The sequence below is a fragment of the Salvia splendens genome, chromosome 15 (genome assembly GCF_004379255.2).
Source record: "Salvia splendens isolate huo1 chromosome 15, SspV2, whole genome shotgun sequence".
Classification (NCBI taxonomy): Eukaryota; Viridiplantae; Streptophyta; class Magnoliopsida; order Lamiales; family Lamiaceae; genus Salvia; species Salvia splendens.
Window position 1 is genome coordinate 13499266 of NC_056046.1, and position 16970 is coordinate 13516235.

The 16970-nt window shown below is 37.2% G+C and overlaps 3 protein-coding genes across 5 annotated transcripts; 2 read left to right on the forward strand and 1 right to left on the reverse strand.

The window, feature by feature from the left end:
* The first annotated feature begins 560 nt into the window (after window positions 1-560).
* LOC121768780 (DNA repair endonuclease UVH1-like) lies at window positions 561-8667 on the forward strand. Of its 3 annotated transcripts, XM_042165329.1 has the most exons (12): window positions 563-1131; window positions 1540-1844; window positions 2827-3047; window positions 3310-3374; window positions 3906-4070; window positions 4814-4960; window positions 5345-5560; window positions 6909-7019; window positions 7089-7349; window positions 7428-7651; window positions 7916-8144; window positions 8230-8667. In XM_042165329.1, the coding sequence occupies exons 1-11, from the start codon at window positions 598-600 to the stop codon at window positions 8124-8126; spliced, it is 2460 nt and encodes an 819-aa protein (XP_042021263.1). In that variant the 5' UTR covers window positions 563-597; the 3' UTR covers window positions 8127-8144; window positions 8230-8667. The 3 variants fall into 3 exon arrangements, with proteins under 3 accessions (XP_042021264.1, XP_042021263.1, XP_042021262.1); XM_042165328.1 differs by having other exon boundaries at window positions 4814-5560; XM_042165330.1 differs by lacking the exons at window positions 7916-8144; window positions 8230-8667 and having other exon boundaries at window positions 561-1131; window positions 4814-5560; window positions 7089-7271; window positions 7350-7570.
* Window positions 8668-11461: 2794 nt separating this feature from the next.
* LOC121767443 (expansin-like B1) lies at window positions 11462-12648 on the forward strand. Its single transcript, XM_042163707.1, has 3 exons — window positions 11462-11689; window positions 11776-11882; window positions 11978-12648. The coding sequence occupies exons 1-3, from the start codon at window positions 11536-11538 to the stop codon at window positions 12491-12493; spliced, it is 777 nt and encodes a 258-aa protein (XP_042019641.1). The 5' UTR covers window positions 11462-11535; the 3' UTR covers window positions 12494-12648.
* Window positions 12649-16364, reverse strand: LOC121767442 (U4/U6 small nuclear ribonucleoprotein PRP4-like protein). Its single transcript, XM_042163705.1, has 6 exons — window positions 16226-16364; window positions 14467-15392; window positions 13535-13988; window positions 13244-13441; window positions 13085-13166; window positions 12649-12983 (listed from the first exon to the last, which is right to left on the reverse strand). The coding sequence occupies exons 2-6, from the start codon at window positions 15354-15356 to the stop codon at window positions 12886-12888; spliced, it is 1722 nt and encodes a 573-aa protein (XP_042019639.1). The 5' UTR covers window positions 15357-15392; window positions 16226-16364; the 3' UTR covers window positions 12649-12885.
* Between the last annotated feature and the right edge of the window lie 606 nt (window positions 16365-16970).

A 16970-nucleotide genomic window follows, 5' to 3' on the forward strand; every position in this document is an offset into this window, starting at 1 on the left:
CTTGTAATTGATCTGTTTGTGTAATTCTAATAAAACAGAGGCAGCGAAACCAATTAGGAAGAATGATCTGCAATTTTCCAATGAGAAGTATGAGAAATTCAGAGGTTTAATATCAAATTTGAAGCGCATGATTAATAGAATTAATAGGATGAAATTAGTTCATTTTTTCTGCAATTCTTAACTTTTATATATATTGTTATGGACATTTTAAGAATCATTCATTCCTTATTTTTGTATCAGCGGAGGCGGAGTGAACGTGAGAATTTGAGAGAAGATTGACTTTAAAGAGTGGAGTGCAAATCGTTTGGATGGAGGTAAAATGGAATTTTTGAGAGATGGGTTAAAGGATAGTTTAGTAAATCTATAATTATTGGAAGAGAAATAATAAGAAAAATGAAGAGAATAAATATAAAAAGGTGTAAAACCCTTATTCCGAAAAATTCGCATGTCTCGGACCCATATTTCGAAAGGTAAGCGAATTGAATCCCTTATCTCGAAAGGTCAACGAATTTAAACCCATATTCTGAAATTACTGTTTAAATTTACCTTCAAAAACCAAAAACTGACTTAAAAAATTGGAGCGAGTAATCGCCAACAATGGTGCAGTTCCACCAACATATAATCAGCGATCTCCTGGAAGAGCCCAGCGGCGGCGTAGTCGTCCTCTCCGCCGGCCTCGGCCTCCCCAAACTCGTCTCTACACTCCTCACCCTCCATGACGCCTCCCAGGGCTCCGTCCTCATCCTCAACGCCTCTCCTTCCCAGAAGGCTTCCATCGACGCCGATTCTCACTTACCCTCCATCACCGCTGACCTCTCCCTCCCCCACCGCCTCTCTATCTACACCTCCGGAGGCATCTTCTTCATCACCGCTCGGATTCTCATCGTCGATTTGCTCACTCGCCGCTTCCCCACCACTGCCCTCGCCGGAATTCTCCTCCTCAATGCCCATTCACTTTCCGATACTTCAACGGAGGCTTTCATCGTTCGGATTCTGCGCTCCTTGAATCGCTCTCTCTACGTTCGAGCCTTCTCCGACTGCCCTCAGGCCATGGTTTCCGGCTTCGCCAAAGCTGAGCGCATCCTTAAGTGCCTTCATCTCCGCAAACTCCATCTCTGGCCTAGGTTTCAGGTGATAGGCTTCTTATTTCTGCTAATGAATATGTTAATTGACGTGACTACACAGCAACTTGCTTTCATATTATTATCAACCTAAATTGTTGCTGGACTTTTTTCGTCAGCTAAGTTTTCTTATTGATAATAGTCTCTGTAATATAAATGAAAGGGTTATGCCTTTAAATAGGTCTGTCGTTGTTCATTTATGCGTGTAGCATATCCAAATGATGTTTCTATATCCAAATGTTGTTTCTTCACATCAGCATAGAGTTATTTCGATCATTTTCATTATAATAATCACTTAGTAAATTAGGTGCAATTACTAATTCGTGATCTAGCATGTACAAAATGAAACTTCCTTCTAAATTCTATATACAGTTCGTTGTTGCTCAGCGTTTCTAAAAATTATTGGGGGTGGATTTAGGTTTATGTTTCACAGCATTTGGAAAGGGACCCTCCAGAGGTTATTGACATTCGTGTCCCTATGTCGACTTACATGATTGGGATTCAAAAGGCAGTGATAGAAGTGATGGATGCTTGTTTAAAGGAGATGAGGAACACTAACAAGGTTGATGTGGAGGATTTGACTGTGGAGAACGGGTTGTTCAAGTCTTTTGATGAAATTGTGAGGAGGCAGTTGGAGCCTATATGGCATACATTAGGAAAGAGAACAAAACAGCTAGTCTCAGATTTAAAGTCATTGCGGAAGTTGTTGGATTATCTCGCAAGGTACTTTGTGCTGATATCCATGTTCTACAGGATTTAATTACATTCTTTTTTACAGAAAGATACTAGAATTATTTATATTGTTTGATGTATTCATTTCCGTGACTGTTAGTTGAGCTGCTGTGGAAGTCTGAGAATTTTTTTTATTCATGGCAGTGTCCTTTCAATTGTTGTTAAGATGACTGAGAGGGTGTTAATCTACAATGATGCATGTAAAAAATAAATCTTAAGAGATGAATGCCTCATTGGAGTTAGATGATTTCTTATCTCATTCCTCTGACAATTTTCTCACTCCTAAAAGCTGCACTAACAATGTAGTTGTGATAAACACATTTTGTGGAAGAGGAATTTGGGTCCTTACTCCTAGCAAATCACTAAATCTTGAAATTAGTTTTAGATTCGGGAGAAAGATGAAAAATAGATATATATTGGAAAGTATATGGGGTGCCAGAGTTTAATAGGAAACAAGTTTTAGGTCATATGCTGGGTTTCCGAATGCAAGGAAATCTGAGACAATATTTATCATCCATGAAGTATGTTTATCCCTACTTTGTTAATGACTAGAAGTTCAACTGGACTCAAGCTCAATCGTACCAAATTTAGTCACCTACACTCCAAATGCATGGGTAAAACTTGTCATTTGTCCAACCTCTTGAATTGGAAAATTGATATTAGTCGTTTGAATAGTTGGAGTACTCTTAATACTTAGTTAACTGCTCTTATGCTTGATGTAGAAGACAGCAGGTTTTCTTCCATCAATAAACCCTGGATATTGATATAATATTTGTTTTGTTTGTTTATGATCTACTTAGAGCATGTAAAACCGTTGAATAACTCCGTATGCCTCTATATGTTTCTCTCCTGCTGAACGAGTTTGTGTTCATAACTATGATTAAGTAAAACTAAAGTCCAGTTCTAGTAAATTTGTTCCTGAATGCTTATAGGCATGGCTTTCTAAGTTTTATGTCTCATTGCATTTTAATAGGTATGATGCAGTTACTTACCTGAAGTATCTGGATTCCCTTAGAGCCTCTGAGAGTTTTCGATCTGTTTGGATCTTTGCTGAGTCTAGTTACAAGATTTTTGAGTATGCAAAGAAGCGGGTTTATCATTTTGGTAGGTCAGGTAGTGGGAAACCGATTGGATTGGGTAAGGTTGGATCAACCAAGAAGAGAAAACTAGACGAAAGGAACAAGGATGAAGATGGTGATTTTTTTTGCTTCACGCAGTAGCTATTTATCGGTTGAATTTCCTAATATTGTTGCTTGATTTCGTTTTCATCACATGGTGTATGATGTTTTTTATATTTGGATTTGGATTAGATAAGGAAATATTCCATTTCCTTGTCCTCCAAAACTATCAAGTATGGGCATTATTGGATAATTTTAAGCTGTCAATAAATAAACAGTAAGGATTTTAACTGATTTGTGTTTATATACTTCACCTGAATGAGTTTACTATCCAACAGCTGCAACTACTGGTTTAGTGCTGGAGGAAATCTTGGAGGAACCACCAAAGTGGAAGGTGTTACAAGTGAGTGAGAGACTTCCATTTATCATGGAAATCCTTGATTTGTTTTTTTTTGTTTATGAATAAATGATCTCAGAAATGTGTTTTTCCAATCTTTGTGATTTCACTATTTTGCAAGGGAAATTATCTGAAGTTATTGGATCTGGTGATCAAAGGTTGACATGTTAATCAAACTTTACATATTTTGAGCTGAATAGTGTTTTTCCATCAGAATGTGTTCTTCACTAAGCCTCTAAGTTATATTTATAACCCCCTTGTCAGTTTCCATCAGAGTCCATTTTTGACGTCCTGAGCTCACCACATGACTCTTGGGACATTCCATTATTTGCATGGGAATATTCTAGGAATTTCTTGAAATTCCACATGTGTATATGCAGATGGAAAATAACAAAAGTTGCATGCTCTATTTAGCAATTTGTGGGAAATAGTTTGTATGGAAAATGCAACAAAGTGTGGCATAAATTAATTAGGCTAATTTCTAGTTTTTGTGGTATTGTGGTCGGATTGAATTTTGAAAATTGGCTTCCTTCTCAGGATATTCTCTTGGAAATACAAGAAGAGAGACAGAAGCAAGAAATTTCCGGACAAGAATCAGTAGTTGGGAATGAAGATGATGAAAATGGAAATATACTTGTGGCTTGCAAAGATGAGCATTCATGCATTCAGCTTCAAGATTGCATCACAAAAGGCAGGCATAAGGTTTTCAAACATTATTTGTATTCGGTGTCTAGTTATCTTTTGCCTCTCCCTAATCATTTTTCCTGCTGGCAATCCTTGACTTGATTGGTGATTGTGTCTATTGTCAAGTGTCTAAAAAAGTTACTGGTGTTATTTTCCCCTAAAAAAGTTATTGATTTATCTTCAGAATACTTTTGAGCTCATTTTCCAGCTTAACGGATGCCATCTTGTAAATTTACTTTTTTCACTGCATGCTGTGGTCAAGAACATCATAAAGATTGTCCGCAGCTTTTTGGTTCAACTGACTCTAAAAACATGTTCATGTTTGTTGGGACTGTCAAACATGGCCTGAAATTGTATTCTTCCATAGGCTTCAATCTAAAAACTGTAAATTGGTGCATATAACTTTCAAGCCAAGAAATATCCTCATTGGATTTTACAAGGTTCTTCACAGTTCTAATTTTTGCAATAGAGAACTATGGGAGTTAGTTCTTCATTCATGAACCACTACCCCCCCCCCCCCCCCACACACACACACAAAAAAAAAACATTGTCTGAACAAGTTCTGCTTATCGAAGAAAATTACGTAGTAGGCAGGCATAGTTTTCTGTGTTAAGTCATCTGCTTTAGTGAGTCGATTAGCCTGATTTGAGTCATTTGACAAGCCTTTGGGGAACTATATTATGTGTGTTACCATGTGTTGTTATTTTACTGTGCAGCATTTGATTACAATAACCATATTTTTTTGTTTGCTTCTTTTGAAGGTAATTCGAGAGGAATGGGAAAAATATTTGCTGAGTAAAGTGGAGCTACAGGCTTTACCAAAATTCAAAAAAAAGAAACCAAAAGCACCCAAAGGTATTGGACTTCTTGACGGAGTCGTTCCCTCTGTTTCTGGACAGAAAGCTGACGTAAGTAGCATAAACAAGCTAGAAAATGATGCACTGATGGCTGCAGCACATGAAATAAGTAAATTGGCAAAAGTGAATAGTGACAGAGAAGGTGGACGTGGAACCAATAAAGAACATGGGAAAAGTGAAGGAAAAAAGAAAAAACCTGTGTTTAGCGAACCTGACCCTGAATCTGATACTGGTGTTCAACCTAAGATTCCAACCCTAAAACATGATAAAGTGCAAAATCCTATTGCTGGTCATGTTCTTAAAAATGCATCTGAGAGTGAGTGTTTGGACAGAAGAATTCTACGAAAGCATGCTCAAGAACCAGAAAATGTCCTGCTGTCATCAGTGTTTTTTCATGCCCTGGAGAATGATAAGAATATACTTGATATTTTGCAGCCCTCTATCATAATTCTTTACCACCCTGACATTGCTTTTGTTAGAGAAATTGAAGTCTACAAATCTGAGAATCCCTCGAAGAGGTTGAAAGTTTATTTTCTATTTTATGAAAATTCTACTGAAGTTCAGAAATTTGAGGCAAGTATACGTAGGGAAAATGGAGCATTTGAATCACTGATCAGACAGAAGTCTCTAATGATGGTATCTGTTAGTCAGGTTTGATATATGCACTCCTTAATTTCCTCCCTGATCCATTAACAGTAAAATGTCTTACTTGTGCTTCATTGTTTAATTCTGTTAAATGCTTTGATCTGCTGTGCCTTTCAGGATCCAAAGTTTCTATTCCCTACATTTGCAAACTGAGGATACTTTTGTTAATTGTTGCTAGGAAAATTTGCATGCATGTCATATAATAATTCTATATATAGAGTGCATTATCTTCTTAGCTAAGTCGGGTGCTTATATCTTAGGTCTGAGTATTTATCAAACATTGAGAAGTTACCTTTGCTAGCTCACCTTAGGGGCCATTATGAATGATGGACTATAGCTTAGAATTATACTCCCTCCGTCCCACAAAGATTGTCCCACTTTGACCGAGCACGGGTTTTAAGAAATATAATGAAAAGTGAGTTGAAAAAGTTAGTGGAATGTGGGTCCTACTTTTATATATTAGTTTTATAATAAAATGTGAGTAGGATTTTAAGAAATATAATGAAACGTGAGTTGAAAAAGTTAGTGGAATGTGGGTCCTACTTTTATATATTAGTTTTATAATAAAATGTGAGTAGGAATGAGTTAGTGGAATATGGGTCCACTACCAAAAATGGTAAAAAGTGAAATGGGACAAATTCTGTGGGACGGACGGAAATGGAAAAATGGGACAATCTTTATGGGACAGAGGGAGTATATTTAAAAAAATTCTTGAGTGATACTGAAAAGTGTTGTATTGCCTAGAAGGTTGATCTTAACACTATTACTTCCGAATGGTAGTAGCAGGAACTCAACTCTTGGCTTAATTTGTAGCTCCTTAATCCATTTTGTAGCAGGAACTCAACTCTTTGTTTAATTTGTAGCTCCTTAATCCATTCCTTCCTAGTTCCTACACTCAGGAGTGGTTGGAGCAGATAGTTTGTGCATGCAACAAAAAGTAGTAGCTAAACAACAATTGTAGCACACTAAGGTGTTTGGCCTATCTTCCAATAATCCCTGCATCGCACTTGTTGCTTAGAGTAGACTTACCTCTCTGTACCTTTTATAGGAACTTAGGGTTTCACCACCTTTCCCCATGAGACCCCCGTAATCCTTCCGTTTACATATATGATCATTGAACTTCCCTATTACACTGACACAAGAGATTGTAGGGTTAATGCAACTTTGCTATAGCAAAAGAACCGTAAGAAACCTATAATATTATAAGTATACTATATATGTGTATAGACAACATAGTTGTCATATAGTTCAATGATTACAAAAATTATTTTAATAATTACAAATGGATCTCTTAGCAAATGGAGATAGTTGTTGGTTTTTACGTTAATTGATTATTTCTTTGATAACAATTCAGGATGACCAATTTTTGGGGATAAATTCTTCCCTGGAGCCCCAGTCAGTCACTGCCCAAAACATGATTACCAGAAAAGCTGGTGGAAAGAAAGGAGTAGAAAAAGAAATGCAGGTAGGTGCATTTGTATTTTTTTTCACTAAACCAATGTTGAAGTCCATAACTTTCTGCAATTTCTTCTAGATCATAGTGGACATGAGGGAATTTATGAGCAGCCTTCCAAATGTACTCCACCAGAAAGGCATGCGTATTGTACCAGTGACTCTGGAAGTTGGAGATTACATTCTGTCCCCACTGATATGTGTTGAGCGTAAGAGTATTCAAGATCTCTTTATGAGTTTTTCATCAGGCCGTTTGTATAACCAGGTGGAAATGATGTCGCGCTACTATCGTATACCTGTCCTCCTGATCGAGTTCTCACAGGATAAAAGCTTTTCCTTTCAGGTTTTTAGTAAAGATTGCTCTTATCATTTCGAGAGTGCTTAAACTTGTTTACCAAGTACAGTGGGTTTACATGTGCAGTCTGCAAATGAGATAAGTGATGATGTTACACCAACAAGCATTATATCCAAGTTGTCGTTGCTCGTTCTCCATTTTCCTCGTCTGCGCATTGTTTGGTCGCGCAGCTTGCATGCCACTGCTGAAATTTTCTCTACTCTTAAAGCGAATCAAGATGAACCTGATGAGGCTAAGGCAATTAGAATTGGTGTCCCATCAGAAGATGGTATTATCGAGGATGATATCAGGTAAGGTTCTTATATTCTTTTTATTGTTGAGTTTCCTACCCTAAGCATCATTCTCGCTTAAATTTTTTTTGGAAGAAACAATGATCTCAAAAACTATTGATAAATTGATAGTACAAGTTAGAAAATTTGAGATAGAATTAATACAATTGATAAAGGTTTGGATAGAGTTAATAAATGTGAAAATAGGGATATAGTAATTGATAAAACTCTAATATTATTATTTGGGATGTATTTATGATTATGGGGTATGATTTTGTTTGTCAGAGCTGAAAATTTTAATACATCAGCGGTTGAGTTCCTTAGACGGCTTCCTGGGGTCACAGATTCCAATTATCGGTTGATAATGGATAAATGTAAAAGCTTGGCAGAAGTTGCCCTACTTCCAATGGAGGAGCTAGCGGTGTTGACGGGAGGTCACAAAGCTGCCAAAACCTTGAGAGATTTTCTTGATGCCAAGTTTCCCACCTTGCTTTAGAGCTCTTTTGATTTTTAGGTAATGCACTATTTCTCACATGTCTCAGTTTTCATATATATTTCATTCTTTCATAATTTATTTAGAATGTTATGAATATGGTCAGCCAGTAGCAGCCGTGTGTGCATGGGAGCAAGGTGGAGTTGCGGCATATGAGATCAAGGCTTGAGCCGAGGAGTTAGTTAGTGAACTAGCCGTTAGAAGAAGTTTGTTGTAACTGATTAAGTGCAAAGCTCATGCACTCAATCATTGTAGTTAAGTAGTTAGTTCATAGCTCAATAGTTAAGAGTGAAGAGCTCGGTTGTTAGTTAGATAGAGCACGTTTTCTGTTCCATTCATTCTTCTTCAATGAGAGTTTACATTCCTCGTTACTAAAGAGTTCTTGATCGGATATTATTGATAATCAACATAGAAACTAACATTTAGATAATGTCTCCTTGGTTAATTAGTGAAAAATAGTTACCTATGTACTTGATTGTATTACAATGTGTACAGCGCATGTTTCTTGACTTACAATCACACGGGGAAGTGTTTTATTGACTAAGTTGCAGTTCATTATTATGGTATTTTGTTTATACTTTTAGTGTATGTGTATGTTGTATGAGTTGAATTAAAATTAAAATAATAGTGTCGTCTGTTGGAGGGAAATTAATAGTATCGTGCGGATCCTCTGTTGGAGGGAAATTAATAGTATTAGATAAAAAAATTATTTTTTCTCTCATACTTTATTATCTCTCTACTCTCTAACCTTTAAACGTTAATTTCTTGAATTTCGTGTCTACAAATATGTCTCAACTAAAATTTACGAGCATCGCTGCTCAGCAGTTCCTCGCGAATCTTGTTGCACTTCGCAACGTGTTTTTCAGTGCTTGCTGCTTTGCGAGCGCCTTAGTACTAGAATAAGTGTGCTTGCTAAAATTTGTGATACATGATTAATTTTGCAAATTTTATAAACTCCAGTTGGATGGATTAAAAAAATCGAATGTGGATTAGAAAAGAAAGTATAGGTAAGTAGAAAGATTTAAGATGGTAACAAATGGATGGCCAGAAAAGGAAGTGACCAACCGTGAACCACAATACAGCTTCTTCTCCTCCTTCCTTATATGGATAATGGAACTGACGTTTAAGAGCAGAGACACACGTAGACGCGCAAAGAAAGATCGCTTTCCCTGTTTTTGTGTTCTAGCTTTCCTAAACGTGTCTTCCTCTTTCAGCACTTGCCCACTACTGCAGTGCACTGCTCAATTATTAATCTTATTATTACATACCCACATCTACATTCCTATTGTGGAGGAGAAGAAACTAGTAGTATTAAAAATATACTCATGATTGCAAATTATATCCTAACTCCGTCTCGCATTCTAAATTCCGATCGACCTTTTAAGAAATATAAAGAAAAGAAATGTGAGACCGATTTTTAATAAAATATGAGTGAAATGCTTGGAACGTGAAACCTTAAAAATTGAAAGAGATCATTTTCTACTCCCTATTTTAATGGGAAGGAGGGAGTAGTTTCAAAATAAATAGTACTCCTACCAACTTATTGTTCGGACTAATTTTTACCAAAATTTGCAGTTTCGGACAAATTAAATTTGATTGGGAAATTCTAACTAGTAATTTTACCACAATTTTATGGAAAGTTTGATTTATGTTCCCTTTATATAACAAAACAATAAGTCAGTTTGCCGGAATATTAGTTAGTCTCTAGATTGATTGGATTCTCCAAAAATGTTCTCGACAAACGAGACATAGTATCAAAATATTCTTAAAATTGGGTTTTTGAAAGGAGAAGTTGTGAAAACTGGAGATACAAAATACTAACCCCCCCCCCCCCCAAAATAAAAAATCACCTTACTAATTAAACTATAAAATATAGTACTTCGTATTTAAGAATCCGACAAACTGACTCATCGTTTCATCACATAATATGTCAAGCAACAAAAGGTACAACTTTTCCAAAGGTCCTGGGTTTTTTACAAAAGGGGGACATCTTTCTTTAGATATTTTGTTCTTTATATTTCCTCCGCAAAATAATTATTTTTTCTATAGAAGTACTACTATATAAAAACTGCTGAAAAGTTAATTATATCATGGTACGTATAGTTGGGGAGTATACTAGTTTAGTATGTTAAGGTTGTTCTATTTATAGCGACTACATAAAATAACCAAAAATCAATATTGCTATTATTTCTTGGTGGATCAAGTTGGCATAGGTATATGTGAGAGTGAGAGGGTTGTGTTCCACTAGTAATTAGCATCTTTAGGTAAACGGATCCCAAGTTTTGTAGGCTGATTCACTAATCATCTTACTTACATTATGCTTACAATTGGGAAATCTGATTAGGATTGAGATGGACTGCCCACAGTTTTGCACTTTCTCCTATATTCTTCCTAGCAAGTACAATTAAAGAATGATTTGACAACTTCATCCACTTAACTATTTCCACCATATATATCTACAATAGTTAAAGCCGACTGAGCAATTCAACTATGATTTGGCAATCCCCTATGACTTCCAAACTTCATCCACTTTAATGATTTTCACCAATCCCATTATAAAAAAGCCATAAGCTACCATTCTTTGTTTAGATTCATAAGCACTCTTTTATGGACTGACCCATAGCTTTTATAGGAAAATCACATAAAATAATTAAACTTTGCTGCCACAGGCTGGATATACAAATTAATGATGGAACTAGTATTTCACTAAGTTCATATTAATGGTTTCTGGTACTTTTATCCTCTATTTTATTGGATCCTTGTTTAACAAGTACTCTATCCGTCCGTAAAATGTTGTCCAGTTTTTCTATTTTAGCTCGTCCATGAAAAGTTGTCAACTTAGCTTTTTTACTATTTTTGGTAAATGGACCTCACTTTCCACCAACTCTTTACATTCACATTCTATTATAAAACTAATATATAAATATGAGACTCTCATTTCACTAACTTTTTCAACTCATTTTTCTTCATATTTCTTAAAACCTGAGTCAAGTCAAACTTGGGCAATATTTCATGGACATGGGGAGTATTTAGAAGAACAATTGGGGAATAAACTATCCCTACATAGGGACACAAAGTGGCCTAGAAGCATTACTTTTACATCAAATATCAATTCTCCTTAGATATATAATACATATACAAGCATGATTAGTGAATGCACTAAATACCTCATTACAAAAAGGTGTTTATGTTTATGAACTGTTCTCCAATCAAGGGGCCACACTTTGGTTCACTTCCACTACTTGGATAAACAATTGCTGCAAATTGAATTTCCAAGTGTCTTCTCCTCAGTCCTCCCTACCTTGATTTGAGCTATAAATATAGGATCCTCTCCAAGGATTTTATCCACCCACATTAATAATTTATCAAACAAAAAAGAGTTAATTTTGCTTCTAAATTTGATAGGCATTAGATGCATGCAATGGGTTCATCACACCATTACTACTTTATGTTTTCAGCTGTTTTGGTAGTAGCTGCTGCCTCCCTCTGTCTCTGTTTGGCTGATGATCCTTTTATTTGCACTAGAGCAACCTACTACGGAAGCCCTGAATGCTACGGAAATCCGAGTATCTATCTACTGTTCGTCAACTTTTATTATAGAAGTTTAAATATTATTTAAATTATATGCTGAAATGAAAAAAAAAATTTGAAGGTGGAGCATGTGGATATGGAGAATATGGGAGAACAGTATACAATGGGCAGGTCAGTGGAGTCTCAAGGCTTTACAGGAATGGCACTGGCTGTGGTGCCTGCTATCAGGTATTTCTCTCTCTCTCTCTCTCAAATAAAAATATTTAGTTTATGACAAAGCGTATCTCAGTTGATAAGACGCTTAGCTTACGGCTTGCTTCCAGGTTAGATGCAAAATTGCAGCACATTGCACCGACGAAGGAACGGAGGTGGTGGCGACGGATTACGGCGAGGGGCACTACACAGACTTCATATTGAGCACAAGCGCCTATGCTAACCTGGCGAAGCCGAACATGGCCGCAGAGCTATTCGCATACGGCGTGGTGGACGTGGAGTACCGGCGGGTCCCGTGCCGTTACTCCTCCAACCTGGTGATCAAAGTTCACGAGCGCAGCAGCTACCCTCACTACTTGGCCGTCGTACCTATCTACCAATCGGGAACCACCGATATCACTGCGCTCCAAATATGGCAGGACGACTGCAAGGAATGGAGGGAAATGCGAAGGGTATATGGAGCAGTCTGGGACACGCAGAGCCCACCGTTGGGAGCCGCGATAAGCTTACGACTCCAGATTGTGGCCACTGCGAATGCAGAGGCCAAGTGGGTGCAGCTTTCGAGTGTGATCGCTGCCGATTGGAAGGCTGGCCTCACATACGACGCTGCCATTCAACTCAACTGATCCTACTGCAACCTCTCTCTATATAATACACAATATATATTGATATTGTAACTACTACTTGGTGTTTACCTCTACTCTGCAATCTCTGTGTGTGAATATATATTTATATGTGCGTCGTCTTTGAATAAGAAGGCTATTTCTCTGTGCAAATTAAATAGAAAACACTCAAAAAGATAGGCAGCCTTTAATACCACTTTGTTGAGTTAGCTTTGTGCAATTTTTTTATGTTTACAGAAGCTCAAAACTCAAGTTGATTAAATGGCAGTAGCATACAAGCAAATGCAACATCATATTGCCAGAGATAAGAAAAAGTGTGTACAAAATTTAACACGTGACATTTTAATCCTGACTGACTGCATTCTCATCCTTGACCACACACCAGAAAGTAGGGGTCAGTCAACTTCCATTTCCTTCCTCTCTCTCTCAGAGTCTTTAGTCGACCATAGCTTAATTGTTCGATCGTGTGAGACGGTTGTAATGTATTGTCCATCTGCCAAGGCATAACCACAACTCAGTAAATGCCTTATATTTAACTGTTTGAGAACCAGATAAAACTAATTACAAACAACAGTCCTCCGGAATAAAACTGACCTGCAACAACATCCAGCGACGTAATCTTTGATTCATGGCCTGATAATGTCTTAACAGGCCGGAAATCTCTCGACGACCAAACCTAACAAGAAAGATCCGAGATAAGGATGGGATAAGTAAAAAAAGTAATCAAATAATATGAGGCATCTATGAGCGAACCTTAGCAGTCGTATCATATGAAGCTGTAACTAAAAAGTATCCTTCCTGGGGTTCAAATTTGACTTGAGAAAGCAGGTTGGAGTGAGCAGGTATTATATACAAAGATTTTCTCTTCCTCAAATCCCAGATTCTGCAAGTGTTGTCTTCACCGCCAGTAGCCAGATGATACCCATTGGGAGAAAAACTGGCACCAAGAACCTGAAAAGAGAAACATTTAAAAAGTTCTACACACAATTAGGCTAGCCACGTAAAGGGCAAAGGAAAGTAATGTCAAAACATAGCAAGTCTTACAGGTTTGACATGGCCTTCCAAAGCAAGAATACTTCGTCCAGATCTCAGGTCCCACACACGAGCAAGAGAATCCAGTCCACAAGAAGCTACTAAGGAGCCATCATGGTGGAAAGATAATCCATAAACACTCCTACTATGACCTTCTTGGAGAAGCAACTCTTCACCGGTCTCTACATCCCATAATCTCCAAGTCTTGTCAAAGCTAGCAGTACCCAAATACTTTCCTGATGGATGGAAGGCTATCCTAGCAAGGCGATCTAAATGGCCCTCAAATGTTCTCAGGGCAGTCCCGTCCAGATTCCATAGTCTAGCAGTCCTGTCAGCAGAGGCAGTAGCCAATTGGTAGTTGATTGGAGAGAATGCAACATCAGTAGCTCGTTCGGTATGCCCTTTTAGAGCTGAAACCTTATTTACTTCTGGCATGCTCCAGACCTTTGCAACTCCACTTAGAGAACTATGAAAGATAACGGGGAAGGAACAAATCAGTGATCTTGTCATAAGAGACCAAGTTGGGAGAAGATAAATCACAGCATGCAACCACGAGATGCAAATAGAGTACATAATTCGACAAAGTTAAACTATCAATGCATTTTCAGCTACATAAAACTAAACTGAAAGTCTATAAAAAGGATATTTTCAAGATGGTCAGAAAAGGATAATACACTGCAGGCTGCAGCAACTTCATGGTAAGTGGAGAAGAATAAACAAAAACCATATATGCCGTTTTTTTGTTTAGCTTTACTATTCAGTAAAAAAGTGTGCATAATATAAAATATAATAAAAAGACATAACACAATAAATGATCACTTTAGCAACTGCTAACAACCAGGAGAACTTGCGTAGCAGTGGGCAAAGTCATGAAGCATGATTTAATAAAGAAAACATGTTAAAGCAACTCAACAGGAATTGGCTGAGTGAAAGTAGAAATTTACCAGGTGGCAAGCATCTGCCCGTCATGTGAAATTGAGCATCCTGAAAGAGGTCGAACATCACCCATCTCACTGCTTTTTAGTTCTAGATTTGCCGCCTGCTTCAAAGACCAATCTACCTCAGCATCCAAATCTTCATCAGGGTCATCCCTTTTTATCCTTGCACGATGGAGGCGCAGTGCTGACTTCACAATAGAATACTTTGTAATCTCTCGCCGAGCTTCTAATAGTGATTGAGTACCTTCAGTGAAAAAGGGATACTGAATATCTTCTTCAGGTCCAGAAGGTGCCGCAGTGCTTCCAGCTTCTTCATCCTCATGAGCTTTCATCAGCTTTTCCAACTGGCCTTCAGAATCGAGTTTTGCCATAAGTGCCCGTAGACGATCACGCCTCTCCATCTCCCTCTCTCCAAAGAGAGTTATAGGTTCACCAAGTCGACGAAGCCGAGCTCGGACAGCATTATCATTAGTGGGCACTGCCAAGGCAGCAGTGCGACGCTTCATCAGAAGTTCCTGTACTGCTTTCTCCTGTCTCTCCCTGGCCAGTTTGCTTTCTTCTGAGATCTCGTATTTCTGACCAGCAGCAGTCTGATTCACACCTGACCCTTCCTCATCAGAATCCGAATCACTAGTTCTTGACTCTCCCTTTGGTACAGGAGGCCTATGAACTGGAGGGCGGATAGGTATTGGAGCCAATGGTCTTGGAACCGAGTGAGGTACAGTAGGTATTGGGGCAATAGGAGGTATAACAGTGGTTGGAGCAGTGGGTGCATTTACAGGCTGAACCGCTTGAAGTGACATTGCATCAATAGCAGAATCCATGGGTTCGTCCCCAGCAGGGGAGGTGGAATCTGCAGCTGAGGTAGGGACAGTATTCTCCTCATCTATGTCCATGATTGATTAATGAGAAAACCTACTTGTATTCCTACACTGAAACGTAAACAGGTGTCATGAACAAAAAAATAACAATAAATCAGAATCAGCAATTAACAGTGTTTTAAAAACCGGACTGGTAAACAAACCGGCACAGCTATCAGTTCACGGTTCAACCGGAGTGTATAATAAGCATACGTATTATCATACATATGTTGTGACTGTTAATGACATGAAATGCCAATATGTCTAAAGTTACAAATAAGTTGAAATAAACTTTTCGATGGGTCATTAACAAAATTCTTGTATTGTAATCAAAAGTTAATACTAATAAACTTTTCGATTTCCTTTAATTATGTAAACTATCAGTGAGATTGAAGGCGAGAGATTGATATGTGATAATAGTGCATTTGTATTAACCAAGCCTTGCATTCAAGCTACTGTTGCTCCTCTTCTACAACACATTACTACTTCAATGTTTGACAAAGACGAAATGCATTACTACTATTTGTTAAAATTACAAGTTATTAATGAACAAAAAATTGCCAAGAGTGCCAAAAAACTGAGCTGCAGCACCATTCTCTCCCATCTCTTTATACCAAGTTATTAAACAGAAATTGCACTTAAAAAGCTCCATAAATAACTTATAGAACTAACTGTCTAAATTCTAAAATAATAACTTAAACAATATATTTAGCCTTACTGAAAAAAATTGAACAAAAACGAAAGCGGGGAGGCGATGTGCGGTGCGATGACTGACCAAAAAAAACAGTAAAACACATAAAATGGAGGCTGACAGTGGCGGATCCAGCGTCGAATTTTCCTAAGGGTTAGACCGTTAAAGGGCAAAACCGCCCCCTCCGCAAAAAAAAATTGAGGAAGAAGAAAACCTGTGATGAAGCGAGTGGCGGTGGAGAACCTTCCAAGATGAGAAGGTGATTTGAATAGACGACGCCGGCGGAAATGGAGATTGGGGTTCGTTCAGTGAATTGGGGAAGGAAGCTTGGGAAGAAGACGACCATATTGGGCTTATTGGGCTTATTTGGGGAAAGATAAGGTTTAATAAATAGATCTTTTGTTGGGTTTTATTGAAATCTATAAAAGGGCCCAAATATTTCTTATATATATTAAGTTAATATAGAATATGGAATGCACATTTTTTCTAATTAGACAATTGCATATACTATATTTTAGAAAATTATACTCAATTATACTATAGATTTTATTTAAAAATGAATAGTAATACCTCAAATTATACATTCAATCCAATTGTACTACCCATATTACTTACTCATATCTTTTATAAATATCCTTACTATATTTTTTTATTCATTTTTTATATATAATTTGGCCTTTGATATTCATAGTATAATTTTGTGACCTCAAGAAAATTTATTCTTCAATTATTTATAATAAAAGAATTTTAAAATATTTTTAAGATATGGGTATTTGTTGAAATTAATTTCGTGGAGTGATACTTGAATATTAATATACTCCCTCCACCCAATAAATATGAAATATTTGAATTTTGGGATTTTATGTAGTGTTTTTTTTGAGTTAATGAATAAAGAGTAGAGTAATAGAGATGAAAATGTAGAAAGAGGTTGTTTGCATTTTAGAAAAGGTTTTTATTTT

Bases quoted from the DNA above. Each gene is read 5' to 3' on its own strand.
- LOC121767443 (XM_042163707.1), top strand. From the start codon at position 11,536: ATGCATGCAATGGGTTCATCACACCATTACTACTTTATGTTTTCAGCT. The intron at 11,690-11,775 runs GTATCTATCTAC...AAAAATTTGAAG, and splicing joins TGAATGCTACGGAAATCCGA to GTGGAGCATGTGGATATGGA. The intron at 11,883-11,977 runs GTATTTCTCTCT...GCTTGCTTCCAG, and splicing joins GCTGTGGTGCCTGCTATCAG to GTTAGATGCAAAATTGCAGC.
- LOC121768780 (XM_042165328.1), top strand. From the start codon at position 598: ATGGTGCAGTTCCACCAACATATAATCAGCGATCTCCTGGAAGAGCCC. The intron at 1,845-2,826 runs GTACTTTGTGCT...GCATTTTAATAG, and splicing joins TTGTTGGATTATCTCGCAAG to GTATGATGCAGTTACTTACC. The intron at 5,561-6,908 runs GTTTGATATATG...ATAACAATTCAG, and splicing joins TGATGGTATCTGTTAGTCAG to GATGACCAATTTTTGGGGAT.
- LOC121767442 (XM_042163705.1), bottom strand. From the start codon at position 15,356: ATGGACATAGATGAGGAGAATACTGTCCCTACCTCAGCTGCAGATTCC. The intron at 13,167-13,243 runs GTTCGCTCATAG...CTTTCTTGTTAG, and splicing joins CATATGATACGACTGCTAAG to GTTTGGTCGTCGAGAGATTT. The intron at 12,984-13,084 runs GTCAGTTTTATT...ATGCCTTGGCAG, and splicing joins GTCGCTGGATGTTGTTGCAG to ATGGACAATACATTACAACC.